The sequence below is a fragment of the Dreissena polymorpha genome, chromosome 4, assembly GCF_020536995.1.
Source record: "Dreissena polymorpha isolate Duluth1 chromosome 4, UMN_Dpol_1.0, whole genome shotgun sequence".
NCBI classification, from domain to species: domain Eukaryota; kingdom Metazoa; phylum Mollusca; class Bivalvia; order Myida; family Dreissenidae; genus Dreissena; species Dreissena polymorpha.
Genome location: NC_068358.1, coordinates 115,085,610 through 115,101,735, shown reverse-complemented (window position 1 = coordinate 115,101,735; position 16,126 = coordinate 115,085,610). Strand labels below are relative to the sequence as shown.

The window sequence follows — 16,126 nt, the reverse complement described above, 5'->3', positions numbered from 1 at the left end:
ATGGTGACATATAATAATTAATTGCAGTTTTAATAACTGTCACTGTTATATACATTAACAAAAAGGAAAACATGCACAAAATATACAGTTGAAAATAAAAAACGCTACGGCTGCATATGATATTAATTTCCTTCGGGAAATAAAATAATAATTATATATGATACCGTAAATGATTGTTTAATGGTTTAAGTAAATAGTTATGTCAAGCTAGAAGTTAAGTCGTAGCTACTTTTTGGTTCACTTTGTCGTATTAATATGTGTTCGTTAACAATTAAAGTGTTGTCTTCAGAGTTTAATGACTATTGTTGACTAAGTCTGAGTTTAGATAACTGCAATACTTTCTTCAACGGGCATTTACAATTGATGTATTTCTGTATCCAGTGTAAGAAGGATTGGGTGATTGGGTATTAAAACATAAAATAGACTATCGGTAATGTTCCAAATGTGTTAATTACGGAGAGTGTCATTTGCCGCAATAAAGATGGTGCATTTTGCTTTATAAATAACGGAGGGGGTACTGAACCGCTTTCACACCGTGTATAATTATTTATTTGAAGTGATCCAAGTGTGTGTTTGTGTGTGTGATCGTGCGTGTGCCCGCGCGTATGTCTGTTTGCGTACATACCAGACAAAACAATTATTGTACTTGCATACGAAAAGTCAGTAAAGGGTGCGCACTTGCACCCCAAAGTCCATTAAATTTAAAATTTGACTCATATTCCCCATCTTTCCTACATATGCAGTTGCTTTAATTACTTCTCCGAAAGTGATTGCAAATTCATGAAACTTAATGACATATTTTGAATCAATGTAATGAAAACCTTAACATTTAATTTTTCGATGATTTTAATCTTTTCTCTGTTTAGGTGATGTCAAGTTATCCCCCTTTTCAACAACAACAACAACAAGAAACATAAACAAGAAACGTGCAATAGACAAATTATTACATTTCTTAACATAAGTTGGTTTATTATTCGCGAAATAATCTAGCATAATGGTGAGACATTTGTGTTACTCATTTATTTACCCCGATTTTACTTGTTTAAGTTGTCCGTATGTTTTAAACGCCAGTAGATAATCGTGCAATATAACCGGATATCAAATTAATCGGACACTCGCAAAATTGTGTTATATTTCGATATACACAACTGTACATTAATAGTAACAATTCGTTTGCGTAAAGTGGATAAAAGTTTTAACATTAATTTGATAATAAAAGGTGCAGAATGCGTCCAACTGTCATGACTGGCAAAAAGGGTTAACATTTTGACTGGCTTGTTTTCTGAAAATCCTGGTCTGGTTAACAGGCCAAATATTAACTGGTTTTTAAAAATGTTGTGGGAAATATACTTAATAATCAGATCATTTTTGAAATTATTGCCTCTTGATACCATCACTGGCATCAGCATTTTTCCTGGTTATTAAGTTGGTGCCAAAAAAGTACCATTCTCAATCTGATTGTTATTTGGATGCAGGTTTTTTTCATAAATCATAAAAGATCATTTTAAAGTTTGTAAAAAATAGAAGTTTCATACTCTTTATCTAAGGTAAAAACAACAACAAAATGAACATGTTCATCAGTTAGCTAAATATCACTTTAAGTTAATAACAGAGACTCGTACTGAAAATACATTTTCATTAATGATTAACAGATAATCATTGTTAGAAATTAATACAATTGTGAAGTATTAAAACATGCATCAATTAAATAATTTGGAGAGATTTATTGTTCTCATTATATTTTTGACAATATGCTTTTATAAATTATAAAATAATTAAGAATAATAAAATACACTGCAGCTCTGTGATATCCCTGTCCGTTCTAGTGTAATGTCCAATATATCGCAAGTTGGCGGTTGACCCCAATTTTTTTCACACACTTCATATTTCTGTTTAATGTGATTGTCATAACTAAATCCAGTTTGGTCTAGAATTTTTGCTCCTTCATTACACATCACATTTGTGTTATGCGACAAACAATTACCCCTTTTGCCCTATATCAAAGATTAACAGTTGTACGTCATTTTGCATTTAGCCTTTGACATTTTTTTTCTTTATTGAATTTTCGTTTTACTGACATGATTCCTTGTATTTGTATCAGCCAATCAGAGCTCAGGCAGCCGTAGATGTGGAAACAAAAACTGTAAATGTAACAGATCAATACTGACCTATTTCTATGACTGTTGCCCTGTAGATAAAGGGTAAACAACTTGTTTTTCATTAAGAGAAACCTTTTCCACAATTTTAAATGCACTACAATTTTTTTAACCAAAAGTAAAGATCTTAAGAGTTAGTTGTCTCCCCTGTGCTACAAAGTTTTTATTCAGCAGTCAAATACTTAAGCCCATGCTTTGACCGAGGAAGAATGACATGATGTTGTTCATGAAGTGTAATTTGGGTATGCTTTTGATGAGGACAAAGGATTAACACGAAACATAGTAACATCAGAAATTTTTATTTGTGGTTAGAGTTCGTTAATTTTACGTAAATAATAAAACCTGACTATTCTTTTTGGATTGCAAATTTAACAATATGCAGGAAACAATCCTATCACATGTAAAAGTGTTGTCAAGTTGTCAATATTATATTTACTTTGGTTCAAGACATAGAGTCTGAGCTGCATAGGGAAATTAACTAATTGGTGCATTTTATTAGCTCAGCTGTTTTCAGAGAAAACCCAAGGTATTGTCATAGCCAGCTCGTAGTGTCCGCCGTCCGCGTCGTGCTAAAACCTTAACATTTTGTCAGGGTTTTGAACATTGGCTCTAAAATCAAAGTGCTTCAACCTACAACTTTGACACTGTCAAGCTTTCATTTATTCAAAACTGCACCTGCAGCAGAGCGTGGAACCCGTTATGCGGTGCTCTTGTTTTAAAAAATATCATTTTTTTGGTTTTTGTTTGTTTGTTGAAACCTTCAATTGGGCATTTTTTGGACAGCAATTGGGAAATATTTAGGTTTTTTCTCCGATTGGGAATATGCTTCAGGTACTTAATAAAGAAGGAAAAAAATGGCTGTGTTAACAAGTCCCTTTAAAGGATCCACAATCTCATTTTGATTCACATTTATTTTATCAAAGCGTCTACAACAAGTCAGTTACTGTTTACCGATAAGAGAAGTAAATACGTCTTGTAGAGTTGTTATTGATTGGTTTCGAGTACATCTCATTGTTCTTATATGCATTGTTTGTGAGAATGGGAAACCAGCTGAACTGTGCCGCATTTTCGCAAACGTTTAAACAGACCTGCTGTGTATACAAAAACATTCTTTAATAGATGGAAAACTTGTCCATAGCTCCTTTAAAAAAACTTTATTTATATTTATCTGTAAAAGGGCATTTGGTGTTTAGAATAATACAACTCTTGTTCAAAATGAATTGGGACCTGATGTCACTGTTTTTGTCAGTTGTAAAATGCTGCATAGTGGAATCTGCTGACTAGATACGATTGTATGAGGAACAGGAGCAACATTAGATTATTCAACTGCTGCTTATCACATAAGACCTGGAATCTGTCTATTCACTTTCTGAATATAAAAAAAAACACAATAAAATAAAATGAAAACGATGCAAATGCTTGAAATTCATTTTGCAAGGCCTAAAATTATGCTGGATCAATCTGTCTGCCTTAGATTCCAGGAACAACGGACAATTTAAACATTTCGTGGCAGGGTTTAGCGATGTATTTTGTATACACTGGACATGGCAAATCATAACGCTATATTTAATACTAAAAACCTTTGAGGATACAATATTCTATCAAGATTATAGGCTTTATTAACAACTGAATAAGATATTGTCCATGTTGATATTTTTGCAAATATTCAATGGCAAATGAAAAGAATTTCTTCAAACTCAATCAGAAGTCTTTGATTTTAAAACTTTAAAAATTTATTTAATTAAGAGATAAATCAACTAGAATGGTCTGACTTTAAAACCAGCCCCTTTTAAGGAGCACCCTTTATTTTTATATTTTATGCCCCTGGATCGAATAATCAGGGTATATTGTTTTTGGCCTGTCTTTCTGTCATTCTGTCTAAAAACTTTAACCTTGGTAAAAGTTCGATAACTTTTGCAATATTGAAGATAGCAACTTCATATTTGGCATGCATGTGTATCTCATGGAGCTGCACATTTTGAGTGGTGAAAAGTCAAGGTCAAGGTCATTCTTCAAGGTAAAGGTCAAATATCATTGTATTTTTCTTTCCTTAAATTTTACCCTTCGTTAAAGTTAGGTCATTACTTTTTGAATATTGAAGATACATGTAGCAACATGCATGTGTATCTCATGAAGCTACACATTTTGAGTGGTGAAAGGTCAAGGTCATCCTTCAAGGTCAAAAGAAAAAAATACAATCCAAGCTTTAAAAGGGAGATAATTTCTACCTGCCAAATGATATATTGAAATTTTTATTTCAAAGCGGGGCAATAGGGGGCATTGTGTTCTGACAAACACATCTCTTGTTTTTATCCTAGATATGTTCTTATCATTTATAGTTCTGTTTGCTTTGATCACATTCATAGTAAACAATTTTGTCTTAATTATAAACAAATTGACCAATTTAACATACTACATGACAAAGTAAATACCGTATATTCGCGGCCATAAGTCTACCTCGGCCATAAGTCGAGGGGTATAATGTGGCTAGAAAAACTTGGTTTTCTGCCTTGACTCTGCCATAAGTCGGGGGTAAATTTCCTCAATATCTCAGACATGTTTTAGTGACGTTTTAGTCATGGTTCTGAGGGCTTTTGCACTGGCAGTTGACATTTTTTGGGATATTAATAATAAGAATATATTTAAAACGAAACATTCAACGTTTCAATTATTTATTATCACGAAAAATATATTTTATTGTTCAAAATCATAATAACATTTCATTGATTATTTCGAACTTAATATATATTTCACAAATCAAAATTAGTTTCCCATTTAACGTAATAACTTTCAGCGTTTATATTATGAGCAGATATTTTTGTATTCAAATGTTAGTGCTATTGATGTGAAAATTCGTTAAAATCTTGAACGCAGAAATTCATTATATGGTCAAAATAATTGTAACTTGCTCTCAAAAACGCTTTCGCCATTATGTATGAAACACGTGAATTTACCAACACTCGCATCGCTCGCTATTCGACTGTTATATACATATTCGTAAATCACGAGGTACCCGAGGAATATTTTCTGCATTCTGGAAAAACGTCTTATCTAATAATACTAAGCAGCTAATTGAAAGTAATTGTGTATTTAATATGTCCAATTACACTTTTAAATAATCCAGGGTGAGTGCGTAATATTATTATAATCAAACAATGAATGAAATCTTCACTCAGATAAGATCTATTTATTTACGAAAACGATTATGCATAAATTGTGGTACAGTTGTGAATAAATCAACGAAACCACACCTTCATCCAATCAAAAAATATACCATGTGGAGTTGAACAATAGCGATTGGTTAAAGGCGTATCCAACGATAGAGTAATTATTTTTGATTGGTCCGAAGTAGTTTGTAGCAGAACCGTTTTGCATATCATTAACGGATAACTATTTTTAGGCGTGACGCAATAAAGACAAATGATCAAAAGGATGCCAACACTACACTTTACACTTTGATCTTAGTCAAAAGGCCGAGAAGCGATAATTGGTGGCATAAAGACACCTGCATCTGTTGACAGTTTGTATTTACACGGATTAACTTTAAATGGGTACAAGTGTCAGCAGTCGATTTTCTATTGTTCTTAGCAGACAACGGACGATGTATCAATAGACAAATTGTTATGTATAAATTTCGCCACTTTACCGTACGTCACAAATGTTTAATATTTTCGAAGTTATTTTTACATGTTTTTATTTGGACTTATTACGAAGATTAATGAATTAAAACCCAATGTAAACATGCAGTATTTTGTTATCAGCGGACATTTAAGTAAAAGACGAGTCGCCTTTACCGTAAATAGTCATCATTCCTCCGCTTCGGAGATTAATTACTTTTAAAAAAAACGGCACAGAAATATGTTTTTATTTTTATTTTTATTTAGTACCTCATCCATAAGTCGAGTTGACTTTTAAAGTCAATTTTGGGAGCGTTTTTAGGTCGACTTATGGCCGCAAATTTACGGTACTTTATATGTATACATATGTGACCCACAATAAATTGTATTGTGTATTTAAACTATTGATTGTTGTAACATTAGTTACATTACACATGAAACAGTACAGAATGGAGTAGTATAAATTAATTAAAAAAGAAAATTAATTTGTTGATAACTTATTATTTACTGATCATAAATACTTCCATTTAATAAATACACTTATTTCAAAACTACTTATAGCCCCAGAACGAACACATAGAACTTCACAGAAAACGCCATGGCTACAGACTTGACTACCATGAGAGGAAGAGGAAGAAGGAGGCGCGTAAGCCTCATGAAATGTCCAAAAAGGCAAAGAAATTACGAGGCATTAAGGCCAAACTGTACAACAAACAGAGGCACTCAGAGAAAATTCAGATGAAAAAGACCATTAAAATGCACGAGGAGAGAAAGACAAAACAGAAGACAGATGACAATGTCCCAGAGGGGGCTGTGCCCGCATATCTGCTGGATCGTGAAGGTCAGAGTCGTGCAAAGGTCCTTTCAAACATGATTAAACAGAAACGAAAGGAAAAAGCGGTGAGTGTCATATTTTACTACCATGTAGTTATCGTAATTGTTTTTACTCAACTTGTTTTAGTCACATTTCAAATGTTAGTTTGTACACTACATGTCACATGTTTTTTGCCCCAAAATCACAACTGAAGTGACATTTTTTATTGGTGATTAAAATCAACACAATAATTGACATGTTTTAATAACTCCTTTCTCTGTGATTACAATACCATTATGTGGAGCTAATTATCAATTTTGATTTCATGATGGCCCATGTTCAGTTGCCATGAATTAGTATGGAATGTAGGTAACTTAAGTATTCTGTAAAATTCAAGCAATTCACAACATTTTTTTTCAATATAAATCAGAACAATTTACCGCAATGATGGCTTGAGGTTCATGCATGGTCACTCGTTTCCATGTTGACTAGTGTGGTGTTCTATGCTTCAGAACAACATTGTGACATGCAAATGTTGGCACAAATCATGTGACATGTTATGTAAATTCATGTTGTTATTATTGTTTCACTTATTGTGTAGCATAGTGTTCTATAGTAATTATTATTGTATATTAATTCTGCCACAGTTTTCCTTTGGTTCACACTTATTTACATTAAACTGCGTGTGAAATTCCTGAATTGTGACATGTTTTGTATTGCAGGGTAAATGGGAGGTTCCCATTCCTAAAGTGAAAGGAATGAGTGAAAATGAAGTGTTCAAAGTATTAAAGACTGGCAAAAGTAGAAGTAAGTGGTTTGGGTTTGACATATATTCCTAAAAATTTTGTAAGTTGTAGAAGTATGAACATAAACATTATTTAAACGATGTTGAAAACTTTTCTCTTTGTGTGTGATAATTCAAGTGTAAACATTGATAGTTTAAGTAAAAACATTGATAATTTAAGTGTTAACATTGATTACTGAATTCATTTTATTCCTCAGGAAAGGGCTGGAAGAGAATGGTTACTATGCCATGTTATGTGGGAGAAGGGTTCACCAGGAAACCGCCAAAGTTTGAACGATTCATCCGACCAATGGTTTGTCTTATGTTTCGTTATCAATATGAGTTTGTTATGGATATTTGTTTCATTGTGTTTGATCAGTAAGGTTTGGCCTTACTTGGGATAAATAAATTTTACTGATTGAGTGTTTTACAATTGTGTGTGATTCTAGCAGTATGACTTACAGATTAAATTCGAGCCAGTCCATTTATTGTTGGAGAACTTATAGGCCTTGGACTTAACAATTTTCTCTTAAATAATACCTGTCCTCAATTTTGTTTGTAATGGTTTCAGATAGTCATCTGATATTCGTAGCGTGAGCCTACCTTCAGGATATTTAGATCAAGGCTTAGTTTTGTTCCTTTCCATTGATATTTTACAAATCTATGAGGGTTTTATTTTCTCTAATGTATCATTTTCCGGGTCTTTTTTACTTATCACCTTCAAAGAACAGGAGGGGGCTTTGTGTTTCACAAACACAGCTCTTGTTTATTACCTTTAGTTAGGGATGGGTCCTGATATTATTTGTGGGGCTCTCTCCCCATACTTTTTATTCAAGTGTGGCAGTTGTAAATTACTGGCAAAATAATTAGCACTTAGTACTTTTAAACCAGCTTACCTAGAACAAGTGTTAGTAGGCTATCTGATCAGTGTGATAGGACTGAAACACTGTTGAAAACAACAACAAAAACCTTACTTCTGCATTCATTTTAACAGAATTTCACAATGCAGTTGCTTTCAGTGTGATTATGTATACATATTTTTAAAGTTAACAAGTACATGTATTGTTATTTAACTATCCAAGTAACAAAATAGTCCCGATTGTGCACATCATAGTGAAACCTTGACGGATAAACAATGGTAAATTACAAATGTTACTAGAAATTTATGCTAAACCCTTGATATTTCTAATTTAAGGGTCTTCGATACAACAAGGCTCATGTAACACACCCTGAATTGAAGGCTACATTCCACCTTCCAATCATCGGTGTGAAGAAGAACCCCACCTCTCCACTATACACATCTTTAGGAGTTCTCTCCAAGGGCACAATTATTGAGGTACTAAATACCTTTTTATTGGATATGTGTATGATAAATTTATACAGTATTTCATACATGTTACTGAATAAAAAATAACTGCGAATTACTAATCAAGTAACAAAACATTATTGTTTACATTACAATTCATGTATCTCATGTTCAAATTAAAACTTGTATGCTAACATTTTCATCACTCAACATTTTCAATCAATATTGTTATTCAAACATAATTTTGCGACTCATCAAGATTTACCCCACCACAGTATTTCTTTATTTATCAATTTTATTATCATCAAGCTTGCATTAAGGATGTAAAACCTCGTTGGATAAACTGAGCTGAATATGATTGAAATGATAGATAGAATACATAGATTAGTGTTGAATAGAGAGAGTTTTATCTTGCTTGCCTCAAAGATCAGAAGCATCCAAGAAAGCTTGCACTGCTCTAACCCTTGCACCTGTCAAGGTCTAAGCCTCACAAATAAACCTTTCTAAATTTAATGTGATTATGCCAACCAACCTAGAAGTCCACATGTGTTCTCACACCGTGTTATCACATGATTACTGCGTTCTTTCTTCTCACCTAGTGAAACCACATGACCACTATGTCCTATTTCAGGTGAATATCAGTGAAACCACAATAGTGAAATGACCACTATGTTCTATTTCAGGTGAATATCAGTGAAACCACATGACCACTTACCACTATGTTCTATTTTAGGTGAATAACAGTGAAACCACACGACCACTTTGTTCTATTTTAGGTGAATATCAGTGAAACCGCATCACCACTATTTTCTATTTCAGGTAAATTCACTGAAACCACATGACCACAATGTTCTTTTTCAGGTGAATATCAGTGAAACCATATGACCACTATGATCTATTGCAGGTGAATATCAGTGAAACCACATGACCACTATGTTCTTTTTAGGTGAATATCAGTGAAACCACCTGACCACTATGTTCTATTTCAGGTGAATAACAGTGAAACCACATGACTACTAAATTCTATTTCAGGTGAATATCAGTGAGCTAGGTCTGGTCACGCAGGGAGGCAAGGTGGTCTGGGGTGAGTATTCTATGCAAAATGCAGTCACACACATCTAGTAGCTGACACTCGGTGTGGCAGTCAGAGATTGACTCTTGCCTGCAGCCTGCTGGCTGTAGAAAAGTGTGGTCTAGAGCCCCGTTTTCCGAGGCTGCTGATGTAATTCTTGGATCTTAGCACATATTTTAAAATCATCACTTATTCTTCACTTGATTAAAATCTGTTGAAAGAAATTCTTAATGTTAGGACATTCAATATTATATTCGTATGAAACAGTTTTTATTTATTAATACAATTTACTTATAATTGTATGAATTGAAAGTATGTGTGTAAGATTAAGAATTGCATATGTGGCTTAGTAAAACTGACAGGTCCCTGTCTTATCACAGATCTTGTAGCAATTCAAGTTACAATACAGATTTGTAGAGTCATAAATGCATGGTTATGATCAAGAGGTTCCTTAATGTACAGCTTAGCAAGTATTTGTCGGATAGTAGTATTTACGGGTCATTAGATTTATTTTGTGTATTTTCACACTGAACGCTTTGTTAGATACTTATAGACGCTTGTTTTCTTGAAGTTGACAGCAGCCATTTGTAAAAAGGGTAGTGTAATAGTTAAACAATTGCGATGTTTACAAATTTTGTTGCATTGAAATGTGAACTCTTCACTTGTGATATTAATAGCACGTGCATGCTCAAAAGAAATCCCTTAATGAAATCTGAACTGTGTGATTGAGATTCTCGTTCTTCTACTACATATATTTTTTACATTAAAAATCTACACAATTTGTTGTATACATATAGAATTTCTTGCAAAATGTACTTAGGAAACAATTAATTGAAATAAAAAACAAATCTCATTTAACATTATGAATTCACTATTTTGATTTTCTCCCTTGAATTTATTCTTCTTTGCACAGCCACAAAGAACTATCAAAAAACAGATTTATTGATCTTTATTTGCACTTAATATCAAATATAATTCTATTTAGACATGCAGAATATTTCACCAAATTAATGTATAAACATGTATGTGATTTTACAGTTTCTGTTTAGAAAAGTCTTTATTTTAACTGTAATTTGTTGACAATTACTCAAATTATATAAATGTCGGAAAAAATACTCCTGTGCAGTGGAAAATTACCTCCCTTTAATCACCCCATATAGGGCCCTCTTACATACGCATGCGCACATCAAACAAATGTTTTGTTTACATTTGCTTGTACATGACAGACCCAGGATGTATCAGTAGATTTTTCATGCAATATTTCTTATTATGAAGGAAGTATTTTAAGAAAACCCCTAATGTTTCGTTCGAAAAATACTCGCTGACCAGTTTAGGATACAAAAAGACTGTAATTACTGAACTTGAGTTGCAATAGATGTTTGTAAAAAGAATAGATGCGTAGTCTTATTGCACTGTGTCATGCAAAAAATTGGGTTTACGCCATATGTTGCCAACATAGCTCCAGATTGGCCTGCAGTCTAGTCAAGAGTTACCTTGACAGCTATAATCTTATGCAAGGTTTTCTGGTCTCATTAGCTGACATAGTATCTTCAAATCAGCCTGGGCTAATTGGCAGGTTTTGATTGTTGCTGGCCCTATTATGGCATAAAACCTATTTTTGCATTTGTAAAATTTTTATAAAGTTTTTTTGTATGCTTGGGCAGATTCCATGTTCTAAACTGCAATGATGGTTACTTGAAATTACGTTATTTTAATGTTATTACTGGTATATGAAATATTTTTATTTGTTTGGCTAAACTACAATTTTTGTTGTTTTGTTTATGTGACAGAAGCAAAAACTCAGTTTGTAAATTGGTCCAATCATGTTTCAGAGATTCTATTATAGTTTTTGTTGTGGCTATCATGTGCTTTTTTAAGAAAATTTGTATCAGATATAATTACCACATAATTATGTATCGGTTTCTTTTTGCAGGAAAATATGCACAGGTTACAAACAATCCTGAGAATGATGGCTGCATCAATGCTGTACTTCTTGTTTAATGGCTGTCTCAAAGAAATAGACAAAAATGGAAAAACTTGTAATAAGACCTATCAAATGTCTAAATGATGGAAAATGACTATAACTACAGTGTTGTTATAAAATATCAATATTTCTTGAAAACCGAGATTATTTTAACTTCTCTAAGAAGAAAAAAAGAGTAAAAAAATATTTGTCTTTTTCTCTTTTTTTTGCCACAAAATTACTAAACAAATTATAGAATGTAAGGTTATTAGTTGAAACCTGAATGACATCTTGTCATTTCTTGCTGGCTTCTTTGATGATTTATGTAAGCACTGAGGATATTGATATTTTTGTTGGAAACTGACATATTTTCTGGGTAGAGATGGAGCAATGTTGAATGGCTAAATATACCAACAAGACTAACATGTACTTATATGTGCCTTCATATTTAATCTTGAATTAAGCATAAACAATTAAACATGTATGTCAGCAGTAACATGGGCTATTCTTGTTCCGTGTTTTGTCAATCTGGTTGAAATGATTGGTATCATGCTCTTACAAAAGATGGACATTTCTGTTGTTGTTGTTGTTTAAAGCTGACATGAAGCATGTCAGACTGTCTTAAATCATATTTCGATGTGATTTCTAAGATGTGTTTTCCATGAATAAAACTACAAGATCTCTTTCGTGTTTTTTTTTTTTGCAACAAAATAGAGGGAGTATACCATCTGCACCATGTGTGTCTTTGTCTTCATACCAATATGTATAACAAAGTACTAATGCACTTTTCAATCAACTACATTCAATGTTACATTTATTGTTCTTTAAGATATGAAGCTGTCAATGTTTAATTGGTGATATCTTACATAAAAAATAGCTTGAGTTATTTCCCTTAGAGGATTTACAATTTTTGATAACCTGTTTATTTCCACGTGCTACATACTACAATAGATATCAAAGCGCTGAAGACACTGAACTGATGTTGTTTATTATTGCATAATCTTAGACACAACTCATTTTTCAATATTATTTTATAGCTTTTTTAATAGCAAGTTTGAAATGAACACAGCCCATTCATAAAGAGTGTGTCTTAACGCACAGGCTGAGATGTGTGTGCACTGTTTATCCTCATATTTATGTTATAGAGATAACCTAGACAAAATAGCAACATGTCTCTTTTTGACGTTCTGAAAGCATTAGAAATATTATGAAAATGGTATAATGAGAACCAGTTAATTTAAAATAAAATTTGCAATCACCATCATATTAAAAGAATATTGTTGAAATTTTGAATACCTATCACACTAAGAATATAATTTCATGTTGGAAATTCCCTTTACAAAACTTTTTTGACACCATATTCAATTCAAAATATACAATAAGATAATTGATGAAAACAAATAAAACAAGACTATTGCCAAGCAATGTATGTACCCTACCGGCTCCACCATTGTCAGAAATTGCACCATTGTCAGATTTTTTTATTTTTTATTTATATTTGTTGCCATAGCATAAATGACGTGCATAATGTCCATATTGCCATCTATCCATGTTTCAAGTGTCATGAAAAAATATGAAGAACTTTAAAAGTTATTGCAAGATCCAGAAAAAAAAACATTTTCAGCAGTATTTCTAGTCTATTTGTTGCCATAGCAACCAGAATTGTTCGCGTAGGAACAAAATGAAATGACGTGCATAATGTCCATATTGCCATCTATCCTTGTTTCAAGTTTCATGAACAAATATGAAGAACTTTTAAAGTTATCGCAGGATCCAGAAAAAACACCATTTTCAGCAGTATTTCTAGTCTATTTGTTGCCATAGCAACCAGCATTTTTGATGTAGGAACAAAATAAAATGATGTGCATCATCTCCATATTGCCATCTATCCATGTTTCAAGTTTCATGAAATTATATTAACAACTTAAAAAGTTATTGCAGGATCCAGAAAAGTGTGACAGACTGACGGACACACAGAGCGCAAACCATAAGTCCCCTCCGGTGAAACCGGTTGGGACAAAAATAAATCTGGGAAAAGTAGTTTTTACTCACGAATTAGGTAGTCATAAAGACAGCACTGTTTACCCTTACTTTTTATGTCCCCCACCACTATAGTGGGTGACATATTGTTTTTGCCCTGTGTATTGGTTGGTTTGTGTGTTTGTTTGCAATAACTTTTGCAATATTGAAGATAGCAACTTCATGTTTGACATGCATGTGTATCTCATAGAGCTGCACATTTTTAGTGGTGAAAGGTCAAGGTCATCCTTCAAGGTCAAAGGTCAAATATATGGGTCAAAATGGCTAATTTAATGTACACTTGCAATATTGAAGATAGCAACTTGATATTTGGCATGCATGTGTTTCTCATTGAGCTGCACATTGTGAGTGGTGGAAGGTCAAGGTCATCCTTCAAGGTCAAATATATGGGGACATAGTGTTTCACAAACACATCGCTTGTTTGTTGATGCATTACTTGTTACCCTAATATTTCACAAGGTGTCAATCAGTCTTTTACCTTAAAATTGGTACGTATAGAACATTCATGTGCTTTTTCGGCGTAGCTGTTTTACCCAGCTTCTCACCTTAAATTACCTCTACATTACACCAGCAGGCACGAATGAATACATTCGAATATTTTATAGGCTGATTCCTGAGAAATCCCCTGAAATCACTGTGTCTTTGCGCAAGGATGTAACACTGTTCATTGAACGGAATTCCGGGCTACTCTCTGCATTTTCAAACGACACATAGACAAAAATTGTGGCCCAGATACAATTACACGTTAAAATTTAACAACAAATGTTTGCCGTACTCGGTAAGCACGTCTGGATATCGTTCAGGAATGCCTGAATAGGCTGCCCTTATTTGCCAGTTTGCAGCATTTGCTATTTTTAATTCAATTTTAAATCGAAATGCATTGTGCTAAAATATGCCACTTACATTTCGAAATGAGATTTAAAAAGACCCTCGTCATGCAAAATGGGTCTTACATGTATGCTATATTCGCCCGTCATAGATATAGCCCACCCAGCCTGGGCATCTCTCAGTCTGGTGAGGAGATACATAACGAGACTATAAATTTTGAGTGATTTTATAGCGGACAGCATCTTCTCTGACCAGACTACACAAATGCTAAGCCTGGACTTGAGCTACGCTGGTCGAAACGGCATAAGACCCATTTTCGCATGACGCGGCTATGAATGTGTGATTTGAATGTTTCGAAAGAAAACTGCATGTAAAATATTAACATACGATATATTTCCATGGTGGAGAAATAAACTCATAATAAGCCATGTGAGGACACATATGATTAATTTAATTATTTAGAAATGTAATTTTCAAACTTTATTTCAAAGTCTGCATTTTCGCAACTCATGTTGTACGCTTTATAAATTGAGAACTGTGAATATAAATAAGCTTAACCTTATACTATTGCATTGCTATCACCTGTGCAATTGAGAATACATGTGATATTGACGCTACCTGTTGAGAATAAAAGAAAGTTTCCCAGACATATCAAATTTAACATCGCTATAGTAGCAATCACTATCAACGAGGTTACACAACAGACGTGTGATAGTGTATTATCTTTGATCAGCAGAAGTTTTATTTTCCCGCATCTATTAATAGGCTCAGATTATGAATAACCTGTGCTGAGAAAAAATACCACGTGATTAAGATGCAGCCGATAGTAGACTATTTTAATCATTCATAAACATTCTCTTATGCGACACGTACTTCTAACATTGTTTATTAATTCTTATCTATATACGCTCCGTTTTAAAATATTCCATTTAACACGATATTCATATTATGTTTCCATTTGTGAACGAATAAAGTTGCAAAACTCATACCTCTGGCATAAATTATACAACTCTTTCTGGACATGGATGCGGCAGATGCTGCAGTTATCAGGTTTATCGTAGTTAAGAAAAACTGGCTTGAAACTCGTGGTACCAACCTAAGTTGTTTGCAAGTGACAACTAAAAACCATTATTATACTACAAAGTGTATTTACATCACAAGACTTTGTTCAAATATGGTTGCACGAACACCATGTTTGTCCCAGAAGTAAATGCATAGAAACCCTGTCAATATTGATGAAAGACTTTTCGCAAGTTGTTACAAAAACAGGCTTTCATATTTTGCATGTTTTAAGAATAATGAGAAAAGACTGTTTTGCAAGCTGTTCCGAAAACAGGCTTTCATATTTTTCATGTTTTCAGAATAATGAAAGTGTCACAAAACACGATTTAACGCTGCTCAAATGAAGGTTTCTCTGCATCAAGTTAACAACAAAACAAGAGGGCCTGAAAGGCCCAAAGTCGCTCACCTGAGATAACAAGATATTATTGGGACAAATCTTATGACCAAGTTTCACGAAGATCGGAAAATAAATGTGGCCTCTAGA

At 33.3% G+C, this 16,126-nt stretch overlaps 1 protein-coding gene across 1 annotated transcript; it reads left to right on the top strand.

The window, feature by feature from the left end:
• Positions 1 to 866: 866 nt before the first annotated feature.
• On the top strand, positions 867 to 12,394 carry LOC127878222 (ribosome biogenesis protein NSA2 homolog). Its single transcript, XM_052424743.1, has 7 exons — positions 867 to 997; positions 6,335 to 6,673; positions 7,310 to 7,394; positions 7,590 to 7,684; positions 8,567 to 8,707; positions 9,710 to 9,761; positions 11,683 to 12,394. The coding sequence occupies exons 1-7, from the start codon at positions 995 to 997 to the stop codon at positions 11,748 to 11,750; spliced, it is 783 nt and encodes a 260-aa protein (XP_052280703.1). The 5' UTR covers positions 867 to 994; the 3' UTR covers positions 11,751 to 12,394.
• The last annotated feature ends 3,732 nt before the right edge of the window (positions 12,395 to 16,126 follow it).

What these genes read in the sequence shown, in the direction of transcription:
- LOC127878222 (XM_052424743.1), top strand. An exon ending in AAAGACTGGCAAAAGTAGAA is followed by an intron (nt 7,395 to 7,589) that starts GTAAGTGGTTTG and finishes TTTATTCCTCAG; the next exon opens with GAAAGGGCTGGAAGAGAATG. An exon ending in CCAAGGGCACAATTATTGAG is followed by an intron (nt 8,708 to 9,709) that starts GTACTAAATACC and finishes ATTCTATTTCAG; the next exon opens with GTGAATATCAGTGAGCTAGG.